The sequence below is a fragment of the Lissotriton helveticus genome, chromosome 12, assembly GCF_964261635.1.
Source record: "Lissotriton helveticus chromosome 12, aLisHel1.1, whole genome shotgun sequence".
Classification (NCBI taxonomy): Eukaryota; Metazoa; Chordata; class Amphibia; order Caudata; family Salamandridae; genus Lissotriton; species Lissotriton helveticus.
In genome coordinates this window covers 693,483,672-693,502,582 of record NC_136073.1, presented here as the reverse complement: position 1 = coordinate 693,502,582, position 18,911 = coordinate 693,483,672, and the positions used below count along the sequence as shown (strand labels likewise).

At 43.3% G+C, this 18,911-nt stretch overlaps 1 protein-coding gene across 2 annotated transcripts in view; it reads left to right on the top strand.

Moving 5' to 3' along the window:
- HYDIN (HYDIN axonemal central pair apparatus protein) overlaps window positions 1-18,911 on the top strand; it is a 3,619,565-nt gene that overhangs the window by 2,187,714 nt on the left and 1,412,940 nt on the right. For both annotated transcript variants that reach the window (XM_078670948.1, XM_078670947.1), the window contains 2 exons: window positions 12,022-12,121; window positions 17,257-17,356. In XM_078670948.1, the coding sequence (XP_078527074.1) occupies window positions 12,022-12,121; window positions 17,257-17,356 (200 nt within the window). The remainder of the gene's footprint in view (window positions 1-12,021; window positions 12,122-17,256; window positions 17,357-18,911) is intronic.

The window sequence follows — 18,911 nt, the reverse complement described above, 5'->3', positions numbered from 1 at the left end:
CTACCTGGTAGAATAGTAGATTACATGAAGACGATAATGCCTGCAATACGCGTAAATTGGGATAAGTTGTCTGCATGCAAGCAAAAGAAAGAAGAAACTGTTTCAGATTTCTTCACCAGATTTGAAGAAACATTCATTGACCATAGCGGTCAAGATATGACCACGGAAGGTGGTCAGAGATTGTTTGTCGATAAATTCGTGCACAATCTGCTTCCAGAATTGTGCAGGAAATTAAAAGATTCAGAAAGTTCTTGGGCAGTCTCATCTTCAGCGCAGATATTAGCTACTGCACAATACTACGAGAATAGAGACAAAGATGAGAAAGATAAAGTTGAAAAGAAAACTAGAGAACTCAAAACGAAGGTTTTGCTACAGCAAGCCTATCCGCCACGTGGTGGTGGTAATCAAAATAATAATGGTCAGAATCACTACCAAAATACTTTTCAGCAGCCTCAACAGTATCAGAGAAACTTGCAAAGATTCGATTACACTCAACCCTGTGTAGGTCCTAACCAGTGTTTATATTGCAAACAAGAGGGTCATTACAAGTATAACTGTCCTGCCCTGCCACAACGTACGAATGGAGTTCCTGGCGTTAGAGGTCGTGGCAGTCAGCAAGCGCCTAGAGGTAGAGGGCGTGGAAACGCCCCACAGGACACACGTCCCCTTCCACCACAAAACTCTATGAACAGGTTTGATCAGCAGAATAACGTATCTGACAGGACCGCTCAATACTATGTTGATGAGTATTACACAGAAAATGAGCAGTGGGAGAATAATGATTGCTAGGACAGCCATAGACAAAGAGGGAGTTGTTTCAGTTCCAGTAGATCAGAGTGGACCTTACGTTGAGGTGATTACATCAGGTGTGTCAGAACCTTTTCTGTTGGATACTGGTGCTACAAAGAGTTCTATTATGCACTCCATACTCCCTGGCGCACCTTTGTCTGGCGAAATGAAAGTTTCTGTAGGTTTTTCTGGCGCCCCAGTTAGAAATCCGATTTCTGACCCTTTATCTCTTTCTGTTGGTCCTTGTGAATTCGAAGCACCCCTTATTCTGACAACAGGTTGTGGTGAAAATTTGCTAGGATTGGATTTGCTAAAAAGATTGTATGCGACTTTGTACTGTTCTCCTTCAGGAGTACAACTTACTTTAGGTAAGAAAGTGGTTTCTCCCATTTATTTGTCGAGAAATGCACTTCCAGCAGAATTGTCGACTCTCCCAGATATTCTTTGGGCTACTGGTCCGAATGATGTAGGTCTTTTACAAATTCCACCATATGTTGTAACATTGAAGTCAAATGTCGAAATGCCACGAATTCCCCAATACAGAATATCTAATGAGGGTGAAAAAGCTTTGCTAGAAATTGCTTACGAATTGATTGAAAAGACGTGATTGAAGAAACACGAGGCAATGTTTGCAATAGTCCTGTTCTGCCTGTTTTAAAACGAACTGACCCTTCTCAGCCACCTGTGTACAGATTCGTGATTGACCTTAGAGAGGTGAATATAATAGTTGTGCCACAATTCCCAGTTGTCCCGGACATTACCACACTATTGACTATGATTCCAGCTTCTGCCTCCTGGTTTTCGGTGATTGACCTGAAGAATGCTTTCTTCAGTATCCCGATTGCTGAGGAAAGCAGGGATATTTTTTCCTTCAGTTTAGGAGGTCGCAGCTTCCGCTTCAAACGCGCTCCTCAGGGCTACTGTGAAAGCCCCTCAATATACAGTCAAGCTCTGAAAGCCCAGCTTGACACAATGGTTTTGCCTAAAGGTGCCACTCTTGTACAGTACGTGGACGATTTGCTCATCGCTGCGGATACTGAGAAAATTTGTAATACGGCCACGTTGTCATTATTGCGTCATCTATGTGATCTGCATCACAAGGTGTCACTTTCCAAGCTTCAATATTGCCGACAAGAAGTGACCTACTTAGGTCATCTCTTATCGAAGGAGGGAAGGAAACTGACCCCAGAAAGAATTCAGGCAATAGCAAAATTGAATGTGCCAAGAACACAGAGAGAAGTACATGCTTTCTTGGGCATTACATCATACTGTAGACAGTGGATTCCAAATTTTTCGTTATTGGCCAAACCCTTGGTGGCATTAACGTGTAAAAATACACCCAATCCCATTCCTTGGTCTGAAGAGTGTCAGAAAAGTTTTCTCGAATTACGCACAGCATTATGTTCGGCCCCTGTGTTAGGTACCCCCAACTACAGTAAGCCTTTCACATTATATGTCCACGAGAAGGAGGGCTGTGCTGACTCAGTTATTCGGAGATAGACAGCGGCCATGCGCCTATTTTTCGTCAACTCTGGATCCGGTAGCACGAGCATTGCCAAGTTGTTTAAGGGCCACAGCAGCAGCAGCTGTTTCTATTCGACAGTCTGCTGGTCTAGTAATGAATAATACACTAATCGTGATGGTCCCGCATGCAGTAGACACATTATTAAATAGGACCAAGACACAGCACTTAACTAGTGCTCGACTGTCCAGTTACGAATTGACGCAACTAGCGAGCCATGTGCACATAAAAAGGTGTAGTACCTTGAACCTAGCCACATTGTTACCAATTGCAGAAGAATCAGATGCTTCAGAACAGCACGATTGTTTTCTTAGAACAGAGGAAGAGACGAAAGGGAGAGTTGATTTGTTCGACACTCCTCTTGCTGAATGTGATGGTACATTGTGGGTAGATGGTTCATGCTTTAAGCTCCCAAATGGGAACGTGACTACAGCATATGCTGTCACAACTTTGCACACAGTCATTGAAACTGCGCGAATACCACATGGTTCAGCTCAAGCCGCAGAACTCGTAGCACTTACGAGAGCATGTGTGTTGTCTAAAGGAATGAGAGTTACTGTCTACACTGACAGTCAGTATGCTTTTGGTGTGGCTCACAGTTTTGGACGATTGTGGAGAGAACGTGGGTTCCTGACTTCGCATGGAACTAAGATTCAGCATGGTCAGTTGGTGAATGAGCTTCTTGAATCACTGACGTTGCCCCTGCAAATAGCGATCGTGAAATGTAGTGCTCACAAGAAAGTGACTGATGATGTTGGTCGTGGAAATGCATTTGCTGATGAAACCGCTAAGGAAACTGCAAAGAATGTGATGAGCCGAATGTATGTTGCGAGCCCAGAAAGATGGACTGGTGATGTTGGAATATGTGAGGACACGATAGAGAGCGTGAAGTCCATCCAAGCTGAGGCCACGGATAAAGAGTTGAGCACGTGGAGAGAGAGTACAGGAAGAATGGATGCGAATGGTTGTTGGATTGAATTGACAGAGCATCAGAGATGGTTGTTACCCGATGCATATGTGCCTGCAGTGGTTACAATGGCTCATGGAATGGCCCATATCAGCGCGAAAGGGATTTGCGAGTTGTTGGCCCCAGTGTGGAAGAATTCAGGGATTCCCAAGTATGCAGAGAATGTTGTCAAGAATTGCATGGTATGTCTGAAGCACAATCCTGGTAGGGGAACCCCAACTCCAGCTGGTCATTTTGCACCTCCTACGTATCCGTTCGAGGTTTTGCAGCTAGATTTCATACACATGGAGAGGTGCAACAACTTAAAATACGTGCTCGTGGTTGTTTGTGCCTTCTCAAGATGGGTGGAAGCCTATCCCCTAAAAGACAATACTGCCTTGTCCACAGCGAAAGCCCTTGTAAAAGAGTTCTTCCCCAGGTTTGGAATGCCTAGAATGGTCTGGTCTGACAACGGAAGTGAATTTGTGGGTCGTGTGATGAAAAGAGAGTGTGAAGGGATAGGCATTAGGCAGAAGTTCCACGCTGCAAATCACCCCCAATCAGCTGGATTAGTGGAATGTTACAATGGCACGCTTAAACTTAAATTGGCCAAAATCCAAGCGAGCACAGGTCTTAAATGGCCTGACGCTCTACCCTTAGCACTCCTATCCACCAGAATGACTGTGCATTCGCGAGTGAAACTCAGCCCTTATGAAATAGTCTTTGGTCGGCCAGCCAACATATGGGGAGTGCCTAGGCCCACGAAATTCAGCGAGCTGCAACACCCTATTTTGCTTGATTACTTGTATGAATTGACGGCTACATTGCGTGTTTTATATCAACAGGTCCACAACACCTTGCCTCCGGTCTCTGAGACTCCGGGTCACTCCATTGACCCCGGTTCATGGGTGCTCGTCCGCAACTTTCAAAGAACAAGAAACGACCAGCCCAGATGGACCGGGCCTCACCTCGTCCTCCTGTCTACAAGGTCGGCTGTTAGGGTGGAGGGGAAGGCCAATTGGGTCCACGGGATCCATTGTAAGAAGATACCCTTCCCTCTGCCACATGACCAATGGGTCCAGAAAGGAGGCACTGACTCAGAGCACACAACTGATGAACGTGTAAAAGAAACTAACCCTGACTGTGAAAGCGAGAACATTTTTCGAGAAACTGTGCCACCACCAGAACAATTGAACTCTGTGGAACCTGAGCTACTATTTCTGGACCAGACAGTACCCGGGAAAAGACGCTACAATTTGCGACCAAGAAAAACAGACTAAAGTAAAAGTGATTTCTTTTATGATCCGAGAGAAAAACCTGTGGACTAATAAAAAAATGTGTTTTTTCCCCAAATCCTATTTTTTGAAAGTGCAGATCTCCCATCTAGGTAACTTGCTTATTTTTGTTTTTTCGAACCGCCATCCGGGTTCCGCTGCTAGGGTCGCGGTTGATTAAAGACTTTTGGGTGCAGCTGATGACGTTAGGTCGTTGGTTCTGGTTGGTCCAAGGGAGTTGCCCTAGACTGACGGAAGCATCCTTTAGCAGAGGCAACCTACCACCGCGGGCAGCACCTTAGAGAGGATGGAGTTTCCTGATGTGGAGAGGCCTGCCAAACAAATGAACTTTAAGCAGAGACTTTTTAACACGATGACGAATAAAAGTTTTATAATAGTGTGTATTTTTATGCTATTCAGCGTAATGGTCTTTTTGATAAGCTATGTTTTATTCTCTTTTCATGTGACATTTGCGCCCAATACATCACCCATACCTCCTCCTACTGTTTCCTCTCATTCTTTCCACCCTCTGCCTGACCACGAATCAAATAGGAGATTAGAGTTCATTAATACCTCCTTCGTTCAGTTATTACACCAACACCAACTTCAAATCAAATCAAAATTATCTTTATTCGACTGTCAACAGGTGCAGTCATAAAAGCACATAAAATACATATGTATACAATTCATTTATAAAAAGGATGCAACAGACATATAAAAAAGGGCAATCACGAAAGACTAAAAAATATGCTGTAAACCAATATGAGTGTACTTTTTTTTGGGACATAATTACTTGTATGATACAGTACATCTTGGGATCAACCTTCCATACTTAGTCTAAACTTCAGGGCTGTTTTTAAAAACTTACAAGTGAAAAAAGTGCTATCGCCATGTAACATTTGAAGATATAAAAGTGCTGGCTTAATTTGCACAAAGTTCAACTTTTTAAGCAAGGGTTTTAAAAACATACTTCGTGGTCTCGAATAGAAGGTGCACAGGAATAAAAAGTGAGCCAAGTCTTGCGGAGACTTGTTGTCGCAGCCGCAAGGTGGCAGCACTTGACCTCTATGGGCTCCGCTCGGTACAGCTAGCAACAGATGATATATACCAAAGCGGAGTCTGCTCAGCAAGAAGCGCTCATGTCTGGATATGTTCCAGGATAAATATGGTTCAGAGCGCACACAAGTCTTAGTTAAAATATGGCTCCTTACACTGGCCTTCTTTAACTCAATTTCTTCCCTATCAAGATGTCGATTTAGTAGGAAAATATCCTTTACAGAGTTTACATCTTTCTTAATAATATGCTGAGGTGTTAGGTAAAGATCCAACCTGCCCAGATCTTTACAGCAATTTCTAATGTATTTCAGCCAAGGTATCTTGAGTTGCCCTTCCCAGGTGAGGGCTTCAGCGAGAATGTTATGGGTCAGTGGTATTGAAGGATTGAGCCAACAATTCATCCAACAGAGCAGAGGATTGACAGCAATTTTATCTCCTAGGTGCGATGTGCCTAGTTCCTCATGAATGGAGAAGTTTGCAGTACTTTTAGGTAAACTCAGGACCTGTTTCAGGAAGTTATTTTCAAGAGTTACAAGGGCGTCTGCTGGTAAGAAGCCCCATAATTCACTTCCGTAACAGGCAACCGTCACGCTTTTTGCTTGGTAGAGCTTCATTACGGCGGACACTGGAGTGTTACCCATTTTGCGTGCAAAATCCATAATCCCGCTGTTGGTCCTTAGGACTTCACCTTTCTTTTTAATTATGGCTGGGCCCCAAGTAAGTTTGTGATCAAACAGCACTCCTAGGTATGAGAAAGTTTTTGTTGACGGTATGTTTTCCCCGTTAACTGAGAGGGGATAACGTTTTTTCGGAGCTGAGCCTACCGTCATAACAAAAGATTTGGAGTTGTTGATACTCAGGCCACGTGAAGTCATAAATTGAAGAAAGGAGTCCAATAGTTTTTGAAGTCCAAGTGCTGTTCTGGATAAAAGGACGGCATCGTCCGCGTATAGCAGAACCGGCACGCCCTTTTTCCCAATGCGAGGATAATCCGTGTCAATTTTTAAAAGGTGTTCTTCGAGACCATTTATATATAAGTTAAAAAGAAAAGGTGCTAAAATACAGCCCTGCCTGACCCCCCGGTTAATTTTAAAGTCTCTCGTTACTTTCAGATCTTTTGTGTAACGGACATTGGCACAAGTGTCGTTGTGGAGGTCAGCCAAGAAGTTGATCAAATTATTTTCAACACCCATATTCTGCAATACTTCCCAGAGTTTACTCCTGTCGACACAATCAAAGGCCGAGGAAAGGTCCATGAAGGCCATGTATAATGTTCCTTCTCTGGCTTGAGTGTATTTCCCACAGATTAAATATAGATTCAGACATTGAGTAGTTGTAGCATGACCTGGTCTGAATCCATACTGGACGGGGGTCAATATATTGTTATGTTTGGCCCACGCGTTCAGCCGGTTTAAAAGGATCCCCCCCACAACCTTTGCAACTGAGTTTATCAGAGAAATTGGTCTGTAACAAGCCGCTTTTGTTCTGTCACCCTTTTTATATACAGGGATGATAGTAGATGCTCCCCAGGACTTAGGGGCGCCCACTACGATCCCGGCATTAATGACAGCTGTAAGAATTGGGGCCCAGAAAATGATGTTATGTTTAAAAAAGTCCGGTGGAAGACCGTCTGGACCCGGAGCTTTATTGCTAGAAAGACCATGTATCCCTAATTCAACTTCTTGGATGGTGAAGTGTAGTGGAATACTTTCAGGAAGATGAGGTGGTTGCAAGGTCTGTGGAGCGTCACTCTTAAAAATGGAGCTGAAATGGGAAATCCAGTCATTCTCGGGTATCGCTGTTCCCAGGCTCTCGGCATTCGGGTCATCAAAGAGTGGTTTATTGATTATACTCCAAAACTTCGAGCTGTTGCCCAAGGTTGAAGGATCAAGCAGAGATTCCCAAGTTTTAATTTTTATAGACTTTTTACGAGAGGCAAGAGCATTTTTGTATTCTGCACGAAGGGCCTTAATAAGTGCAGAGTCTCTTGGCTTATTCTTGAGAGCTGCTTTTAGTTTTCGATTAGCTAAGGAACAGGCTTGATCAAACCATCGAGGATATTGGGCAATTGGCCCCTTGACAGGTACAGTCAGCAATTGATCAATCCTTTTAGACACCACTGAAAAAGCAGATAAGATGGATTCCGGAGAAGCGGAATTTGAGGCACAGAGCTTGAGTTCAATTTCACAGTGCTGAATTACAGTCTCATACAGTTTATCACTGTTTATCAAATTCCATTTCAGGCGGTGGCTATTGTTTACCGGCTTAAGTGCCCCTGGGTCCTTGATGTTTTTTCGGAGTACAAAGGGGCCGCATTGTAGCTCAACATGTAGGGGGTTGTGATCACTGTGAATGCTTTCAAGGATGTCAAAATTTAGCACCTGTTGGATCACACCAGCTGAAAGTAGGATGTGATCTATGAAAAAACCTGACTCAGATCCTTTATAGGTTGGATTTTTGAATATAAAAGAGTCGTCTTTCAAAGATAGTGCCAAGGTTAAATTCATAGTGTCCATTAAGGTGTTCAGTTTTGTACCGCGATGGCAGTGGGTAAAATGAGGGCCTGTTTTAAGTCCACAGCCCAAAGAGCCCAAAGGTGTTAAAAAAGGGCTTCCGCAAATGTGCGTGTTGAAGTCACCAAGGAGTATTTTGTCCTGGGGCAATTTTTTCCGATTATCACTTAGATGATGTAAAAGAGTGTCGATGTTACATTCGCTCGGAATAGAGACGGAATTGTAGAAGTTGACCAAGGCTATTCCTTTCTTCCCCTTTCTGAGGACCAAGATCTGGATGTTCTTGCTATCCATCTGCACACAGTTAATCTCAGAACTAAGTGACAGACTAATAAATATTGCTAAGCCCCCTTTTGCCCTACCACTGGGCGATGGTGATGCATGTACAAAGAAGCTATGAAATCCCTCAATAAAGATATTACTGTCTACTAACCAGGTTTCCTGAAAGCATAGGATGGTGTACTGCTTAACAAAGGATACCCACATCGGGTCATTGACTTTAGAGGCCAGTCCAGCTATGTTCCAAGACAGTATTTTAATTGAATTGGGGTCGTTGTGATCTGAAGTTGATGCAGGGATTACGTTAGTAGAATGGTGCGAATGTAAACTAACATTTGTTACTGAATTCATCCTCTGGTGTGTAACGGTAGATGAATATTGAGAGACTGTAGAGAAGGAAAGACTACAAAATTCAGATACAGGAGGGGCAGGAATATGTTCCACTGTGGGGCTCGCTAAGTAACTAGATCTCGTCATATTGGGAGTGTTAGCTAAAAAGCCCTCGGGGGTACTCAAGGATGTTAATAAGTTGGCCTTGGATTCTACAAAGATATCTTGCCTATCAGGGCATGAGACAAGAGGCAGGTCAGATGACAGTCAATCAACCTCATCCAGTTGGTCGTGGTTATAGAGTACATCAAATCTATTGGCCGTTGGAAACCCATAGTCATTAAACTGTAAATTAGAGTGATGATATGGACGATGAAAACTGTACCCTTGTCTATCAGCAACACCAACTTGTAATGAACACAACTAACTGTTGGGTGTGTGGTCTCATGCCCCACACCACGGATAAAGGTATCCCCTATTTGGTCCTGCCGTTTAGTCACAATGGTTCAGTCTGGGCATATAGGACAATGTTCATATATGCACAAGAAATCCAACCCCTACGTTCTGTAAAAGACGACCTCAAGACTAGCGCCCTAGTCAAAGGTATAGTTGACATGATCAAGGAAGTAACCTCTTACGAAGATACCCCGGATGATGAGATACTTGCATATGTAGGTTGGAACGTGACCGGATATGGCACTACATTAAGTGAGAAACAGCAAGCCAAAAGATCGTCCCCTATCTGGATCGTACCTCATCAAGGTCACCTGTGTCTGCAAGGTATTGGCAAGAATCCCAGAGCTCAGCTAGGGAAGAGTGTCTGTACAGAAACGTATGTTTTTGGATCTCAGACTTCCCCTGCGTTTTTAGCCGCTAAGGGTACTTATTTCATCTGCCATGATAGAGCCTATACATGGTTGCCCCCTGACTTCTCGGGCTCATGTTTTGTTTCATTCCTGTTACCTCCCACCTACACAGCAGCGGCGGATTACCATCGGACAAGGGTAGTTAGAGGTGTTTTGAGTAAAGAAGACACTGCAGGTCAAGAATTTGGTGACTTTGCAATGGGTTTTCTGCCGTTCTGGGGAGCCATGGCTAACAGCAGGAACATAAGGCAATTGACACGGGTAGTTGAATCCACCGTGACTGAAACTGCTGGTGCCCTTAGTAACCTGACTGCTGAGCTCCAGTCGGATCGACTTATGACCCTTCAGAACCGGGTCGCTTTGGATGTAATACTTGCGGACCGAGGTGGAGTATGCAAATTGATCCAGTCTAGTTGTTGCATTTTCATCCCAGATAATGCTCCAACAGTGTACAGGGCCATCTCCAAACTGCATAAGATTTCCGAATCTATTCATGTGGATAAAGGAGATTGGTCATTAATGGGATGGTTCTGGGAACTGATATCTGCCTGGGGATGGAAAATTCTGATGGTCATTGGGATGGTCTTAGCCATTCTTTTCCTGTTCTGTCTATGCATACAGTGTGCTCCTGCAATATGTGGCCTCTGTGCTACATCATGTGTGAGGAAGCCTGTGTCAAGAGATTAACTCAGTACTAGAATGATGTTACAGCAACATCTCAATGACTTTAGGAATTTAGATCTGGACTCAGACTAACATGAGGATAGATTAATTGCCTATGTAAGGGCAAAAGGAGGGTTTGTGGTTCTGAAAATCTGGATTCATATAATAGTACTGGACTCGAGAATAAAAACTTCGTCGAAATAGGACGAATTTGGTATCAAAAGACCGAGAATGACGAGTACATCATGTACATGTATTTTCGGCGTATTCGAGTGACGATTTCACCTCGAAATCGTCATTTACATTCTGAACCCCACTCCCATTTATATGTTGCCCTTTACATAGGCCTTAATCCAGTTGAATTTGATTCCACAAGGACACATACTCCTTAATCGACTTCTCCCTGACCTCAGTACAAGTTAGAACCATTGCCCCAGGCCGAACTCGTCAGGTCAGTTCCCTCCCAGTGGCCGAGCAAGATAGCATCTAGGCTCAACCAGCCATAAAACCATTTCAGCGCGCACACCTGCCATATCTCGCTCACATCTTTTCTCCACTCCTTTTCTTCACTTGCTTTATGATGGGGAGGTGACCGTTTGTATTGGGGGTCCAGCGATATCTGATGAAATGTTGGGCCTTGCCGGATGATTTGTTATGGGCAGCACGACGTGAAATATGTACATGTCATCATGACTCTGCTTTTCTTTTGTAACCAGTAACTATAAATGAAATACCACGAATTCGAAGAATGTTTGCCCAAGGCCGAATATCAGGTATAAAGAGAGAAGCCTGACTTCGTGAAAGTGTGCAGTCTCCTGAGAATATACCCGTATTGTACTTCTAGGACCCTGTTACCTTGGTTGCAGCCAATAAACTAATCTTTGACTTCACCTAGAAGACTCTGAGTTTCTGTAGGTCTGACTCAGGAGAACCCGAGGTCTCTGGGTGTTGATTCCCTGACACCGCTGGGTTACCGGTTCTGTGCCGGTTCTTAAAAACCCAGTACCTCAGTAGTCTATCAATTGGCTGAACCTGCGATCTTCAATTTTATGTTTTAGGATCTCTGGGAATACATCAATCGATAAGAGATACTTGTGAATGTATGGATTTTTACCCTTTTTTTATCATAAGTATAACTTATTCTGAAAATTTATTGTCTGTTTTTAGATACTGTTTTTTCCAGGGTGGTAGTCCAAAGATGGCGTGCCATGTCTGCAGTATGCACTTTATGCCTTTCTCCTCTATCTTGTTTTTTCATAACCTGGGGGGAAAAGGTTCCTGCAGAATAATGTTATTGTATGTAATCATAATGAGGCACTTGCACTTTATCAGAAATAGGAATCTCTATAAAGCTGCTGCAAAAGAAAAGCTATCAGCTGTGTATCTCTCCACATCTGCTCGCTCGGATTTGTATGGTTATTAATGAACATTTATTGGCTTTTTTATTATCTGGTATAATGAAATATGCTCTTAGGAATTATCATGAATTTGCAGTAAGGATTGCTATTGACATGTATTATCAGTTTAGTCTACAAATAACATAAAAAATACTGTTGTCCGAGGGGACAAAACAATACAAAGATATGGATTTGTGCTCGATGAAATTGATTTGTTATGCTAGTTTCCCAAATTTCACCAAGTGTCATAGGATGGTGAAGTGTGTCTCAGAGTGTGAACTATATTTAACATGTATCTTTGATTTTTGACCATCTTAATAAAGGGTAGACTCCTGTCTCCAACCTGTGCCCTCAAACTGCTAATCCTGCATTATCTTTTGCTTCAGGTGTCTGATGTAGAGAACATTCTGGGAATTGTACAAATTGAAAACATCCAGATCTTTGCTGAAGCTTATGATGTGGCTCTGGACATCAGCTTCCCTAAAGGTAAGTTCTGCTATAATTGACAAGTATCTAAGTGCACAGGGAGAAGACGGTCATTACCCAAGAAAAATACAGCATCCATCAATGTCAAAGTCCCAGTTTTCATATTTATTATTGTTCAAGATTCACATATAGCCATTTAAAAGGCTGTGGGTAGTTCTGGGGCTGCCAGAATGGCCTCTGAGGATATTAATAATGCTGCAATGCAGACAAAGAATAACATCAGGCATTTACTCCTGAGTGAACAAATGCCAATATTCCACAAGTGTGCGGCACATTACCACAATAACATTCTTGTCTATGATCCCCAATTACATTCTAATCCCTACTCTTTCATATGGGTAAACTAAAGCTGAATTGTCTTTCTCAATTGTAGTGGAAAATTATAGCAAAGTCTCACAATAGCCTGTTTGAGATCTCGCCAAAGCAGGCAAACCTGATGGGCAAACCACCCCAGCCCCCATATAGGTCAGAAGGTTATGTATTTAAGAAAAATTGATGCGTGCTCTGAGTTCCTACTAGGTTCTAGGGATTAGATTTCCATCATTAGTTTGAAACTCGTCTACTCGCAAACCTGTTGCCAAAAAGAGATCACCGCACATCTGCGGAAAGATCTCGAACTATTATTAGTTAAAGAGATTCCAATTGTAATAGGGAATAGTTACCCTACATTCTTGCTCTGCCCCATTGTCAACTTGTGAATGTTCTGCCACCTAGGAAGGCTGCCAAACCCCTCTCTATAGCTACAGAACTGTGTACCGATATTGCATAAGCATGCATGTGTATGCATACACAGCACAGCCCAGTCCCTGTAGATGCACATTGTCAATTCCCTTTGTTCGCCGAACTGTGTGAATTGAACTCTGCTTCTATCTCACTCTGCAACTTTCCTTATACAGATCGTACTGCAATATAGGACATTTTTGCATTATTTGTTCTATTTTTCCCCATACATTTCTTCCTTCAAATCAAGTGCATTATGCTAGCAATATTCTGGCATTAAGCTATTTGCATTTTGCCAATGGCCATGTGTAGCAGCTGACCTGCACAACCTCTACGTATTGTGCTTGGGGAGCAGTCAACTAAAGCATGCCTGTGCTCTGTGTTCTGCCATGCCTGTGAAACGACCTGGCTTACATTCAGCATCAGCATGTACCTCACCCTAAAGAAACATTGTATATCTGAATGAGAGAGATTTAAGAGGTCACGATAAGGTCTCGGTCAGTCGGCCTGGCACTGTGCATCATTCTTGCATTTAAGCAAGTGTTGTGTAACCACAGGGAAGATGAATGTACCAAATTGTTTGACTGTTAACTCCCCCTTAATAGAAAAGTTGTTCTAGCTGGACCTCTTTATCACCGTTAAAGGAAAGGGAGTGATGTGCCTAGGGTTTAATGTTCTTTCAGAACCCATTTACATGCACCACTAGAGACATAGTCAATTTCAGCCCAGCTGCTCATCTGGGAGCATAGGACCCACGCTGTTGTTGCATTTGTGGATCAAGGCATTCCGTTTTTGGATCAAAAACAGTGACCCCCATTGCATTTAAAAGCCAAGCCACTATCCTCCCTGGTAACATTCATGGAAACAAGACACGGTTCAGTATGGTGACGCAAGAGACTTGTATTAGGGACTTTAGAGCAGCTCTTTATCTGTCATAGTGTATCTCGCAGTCCAAGTCTTTCAACGTAGGGCCATCACCTGCCTCTTCCTGCACTCTTCTGGTTAAGCCCAGCTTTCAAGCTAAATAGGTCGCAGTTGAGAAAGAGAGTGCTGCCCAGTCAGCATGCAGAGAGCTTCTTTGCAGGACTCTCCAACTCTTCATCTTCCAATGATAAATAGTTAAATAGAAAGGCACAGTGAGAAAAAAATGATCTTATTCAACGTGTTAGACTTTAAGGGGCAGTAAGTCAAATAGAAGCAGTCGAAAATCTCAAAGAAACAAATGACCTGTTTAAGAGAATTTTGCTGCCTCTTAATTCGATGTCAAGGGCACCATGATATCAAAACACTTCACATGAAAATATTTAATGTCAAAGCACTCAATGTGATGTCAAAACATTTCCTAGCCATTACTGCATCAGGCAATGTGTCTCCTCCACGTAGGAAGACCCCTTCTGTCATTCTGTGTCAAAGTACTGAAACTGAATTAGTTATCTCTCTGTATTAGGGGCCATATGTATCAAGCAAATTCGCATTTGCATTTGCATTCGCATTCGCAGAATTTCGGCGTTTGCGAATGCGAATTTGCCTAATGGTATGTATTAAGGAAAATCTGGTGCAAAACAAGGAATCACAAAATTTGCGACTCCTTATTTTGCAATTGCATTTAAGGAATCGCAAATTTTGCGATTCCTTAAATGCAATGTATGAAGCAAAAAAAATGCTAATTGTCCTTAAGGAATCGCAAATTAATTTGCGAATTCCTTGCAAAGTGCACATTTTTGCGTTTTTTCACATGTGCACTCATGCTTATTTCAGGGGTGCAACAGGGTGTCCTTTGGACACCCCTGCACCCTTGAAATTATTCTCAATTTGCGATTCGCAAATTGAGAATAACTTCCCATTCATTTCTATGGGCCTCCTGGCCCATAGAAATGAATGGGAAAGTATCCCTTAAGGAATACTAAGAATTCGCAAAAAAACTGCGAATTTATACATACATCCCAATTTGCGATTCTGAAATAGCGATTTTAAGAATCGCAAATCAGGTTGATGATACATATGGCCCTAAATTTCCCAATACCAGGGTCCCTTAAGTACCCTCAGAATAAAACACGCAGGAGTTTTGTTCCTGTGTATAAAAGAGATAGTCATCCAAATGGAAGACTCCATTAAGTTTCCTTTTTTGAAAGGAAATATACACTCCTTATAGGAATACCATATCTACTTCTCCTACAGGTTTGTCATCAATAACATTTCCAGTGGAAGGTGAGAACACTTTTCTTGATGTCCTGATTAGAAGTATATGTCTAAACTAGACATTCCAATGGAGGACCCTCAGACTCTGACAAGTGTTATATTTGGGGCTATTCAATCTATATACCACTATAAAGACATCTGCTACTACTCGTTCTGGCCTTGCTTGAATCTTCTGTGTAAAGATTCCAGATCCAGCGGAAATACCTACAAAAAAACAGACATCTAACACAGTATATTGCTTCCAAGTGCTTGCTTCCCACCCAACCTTTTTAACTGTTTTGGCAGTAAAAAGGGGCATGCATTGGCATCCTTAATGTCCATGTGACAGGACAGGGAGTGCAAACATCTAGATGTTTATAGGAAGTGTTGTGGATCAGTTGTGAAATCCATAAATGCTGCCATCACGTCTCCCTACTGAGTCAGTTTGATATATTTCAAGCTTCTCTGAAGATCCCTATTACGATGAGACAAAAGACAATATACCCCATGGAGGTCTTTTGGTCTCTCTCTAACCTGACCATAAGTACATCAGCTGATGGGGCACATTTAGAGGTTCATGAGTGTTGCAATGGCACTTAGAAGATCTGGTTGAATATCAGCAGTCCTGAAACTGTATTCTCAGATTTCTAGGTAATAATTTTTGCTAGAATAATGCTGGGTTTTCCATGAATAGAGGTACCCAATGTGTGTATACCCTGCTGCCTGTCATCCACCCTGTGGTGGCCAAATGTATCCCAGTCTGCAGGAGTTCCTCTACCACCACACAACCTGCTATCTTTCTCGCTGTCTGAATTCAAAGTCTTAGGCTAATCACAATCGTCTGGGTGTTAGTTCCGCAGAAGCTGAGAAGCTCTTGCCTCATGCTGATTGGGCCCATCCCACAACCCTTAGCAGCACAGAAATATGTCAACTTTTATGTCTCCCTATGTCCAACCTCGGCCACCACAATTTCAGCACAACACTTAATGGGCATCGGCAGTTCAAAGCCAACTTCAGTGTCCGTGCATTCCTCATTCTCCTCCTCAGTGGTGGCTCCTCTGCTAAGGCGGAGGTTTGTCGCCCCATTGCTTTATGCAGTGTAAAAAAAGGAAAAATAAAATAATAATAAGTTCAGGTTATTATCATTTTATTTTTTCAAGTTGCAGCATCTTTGTGGGGCGGGCTGCTCTCAGAGCAGGGTAAGGAGTGGTTTGCACTCCCTATGTGAGCATGAAAAATTGCCAACCCTCTTGTGACGGCCAAACAGTCATGCACACATAGCATGTTCTCAATGCAGACTGCAGAACAGCCTGCATGGAGACCCTCTCGTGACGGCTAAACAGTCATGCACACATAGCATGTTCTTAATGCATGCTGCAGAACAGCCTGTATTGAGAACATGCTCAGCCCTTCAGCCCCTGGCTGAGCGCTGTGTCACAGCACTCAGACCAATCACAATGTAGCATTGCAGCCTTGTGATTGGCTACGTGGAGCGTGGAAGCCCCGGTGCTTTCTGTTTCCCCCAAGAAGCCAGGATGAGGAGGCAGGAGAGGCGATGCCGGCCGGGAAGTAAGTGATTTCTATTTTCTTTAACACAATCCTCCGCCCCTTCCCCCCCACCCCACCCCACTGCTGCTTTCAGTTAACAGCCGCCACTGCTCCTCCTTGTTGGGATAAAAAAAATCAGACTTGGAAGCAAAAAAATTCCCTGATCCCTCTATGCATCCATGTAACTATTGTGGTGCCGGGTACAGTATGTAAAATAGCTCCTATTTCCAAAAGGACTCGACTGTTGTTATTAGTTGATGTTTAGGTTACATCACTGTTTCTATTGTCATTCAAGCACCCTATATCCTTGTTGCAATGTATGTGAAGAACAAAGTCTATGCTTAGGTGTGGGAGTTTGGGACAGATATGAGATTGGTACCTCTATCGCAAAGCCCTTACATTTTTACTTCCAATGAAGGTTTGCAAACTCTCTCTCTCAGCTTAATTTCTCGCAATGCTGGGATGTCCCTTTGGATGACACTACTTTCCTGCTTTAGAAATGGGGTTAACTTAACTATATTTGTGAATGTTTGTGTTTTTTACGATTGCTGATTTGCTTTCTCAAAAGAATCAGTTTCCCCAAAATGTACATTAATATTTAAAATTTAAAAAATTAAAAAGAAGATAGCACCTTTAACGTATGCTGCTTTTCTACATTCATTAACAAATCCCTTTTAATCTGTGTGCAGGAACCGATGGAGGCTTGGACTTTGGGATTGTGAAGGTCATGGATGAATCTAAGTTGAGTGTGTCTCTGAAGAACAAAGGGAAATATGAAATTGCTTTCAGGTAGTTGTTTCACTTATCTTGCTTTGATTTTTACGTTTTGAAACTATTTAGCTTGTGTCACTGTCCATCGTCCTTTTTTAGGTCTCGCTCGAGACCTATTGCTGCGGAGTCGGGTCTGAAGGGAGACAGTCCTGGGGACGAGCGCGGATTGCATCTCGTGGACGCGCATGCCCAGCCTCCCGGAGCCGTGCACATCTCCAGAAGCCGATTGCCAGGGTCAGCCATGCCTCTCCAGTCGCACGCGCGCACACACACACACTGCATACACGCACGCGCACACACACTGCATACACACATGCTCACACACAGGTGCCAAGCCCCACTTACTTCAGCCACCTCTCCTGACTTCTGCTGCCATCCACTCTGTGAGAGTGGGCGCGGGCTTCTCCAAAAGACGGAAGTCCCGCCCCATGACTGCCGTGAGTGTGCACATCCCGAGACCGGAAGTTCGGGAGAGTGCACGCTCACGGCTTGTTAAATAAATTGTATTGATTGCAAGATGTGCGACATGCATTAAAACATCATTATTTGCTGCAGATGAAAATGCGTCTTTCTATGTGACACAGAACGTAAAAGTGTGCGTAAATCCGCAAGGTGGCGATGTTGGCAAGTGAAACTGCAAAATTGACTTTGATTCTGATGCTCCACCTTCCTGCTCATTCTACATTCCGGAATTACGGGGAATGGAAACCTATTCCTGCTGCTGGCTACGGATCGGAATTAATATCATGCAGCACATTAGCTGATCAGTAGAATTAAATTTAAATATTTGTTCCGACGGACAATCGTGGATACATGTTTTTTAAAATGACATTTTTAAGCAAACGGAGCTCCGTGAAATGGCGCCTGCTTTGCCTGTTCTGCACTTGCTTTGATCTCGCTCGTGGGCAGATCAGATATTCCGTCCTCGAGGAGCTGGACCCGGGCACCTTTGTGGGAAACATCGCCAAGGATCTGGGCATTGACGTCATCGGTCTGAACTCCCGCGGGCTGAAGCTGATGTCGAGAGCCAAGAAGCAGCACTTCCAGGTGAATATGAACAAGGGCGTCTTACTGACGAGCGAACGGATCGACCGGGAAGAGCTGTGCGCAGAGAGCCCTTCCTGCAAGCTGAATCCAGAGCTGGTTATTGATAACCCATTGGAAATGCATCGCCTTGAAATAGAGATAATTGACGTGAATGACAACGCGCCCTCCATTAGTGAAAATGAAACCACCCTTAACATCTTAGAGTCGGCGTTGCTGGGCAGTGCGATTCCAATCGGAAACGCCATGGATCCTGATATTGGTGCAAATGCCCTCAAGGGGTATAAACTCAGCCATACGGAATATTTTGAAGTTGCAGCTGAAGTCAATACCGACAAAGATAGAGTAACGGAACTCATTTTGAAACAGGCTTTAGATAGAGAAAGTCAGCCCATGCATACACTTCTTCTGACAGCTTTTGATGGAGGGGATCCTAAGAGATCTGGATCTATGAAGATCATCATTAGAGTTCTGGATACGAATGATAATGTCCCCACATTTGACAGGGCGGTGTATCATGTGAAACTGT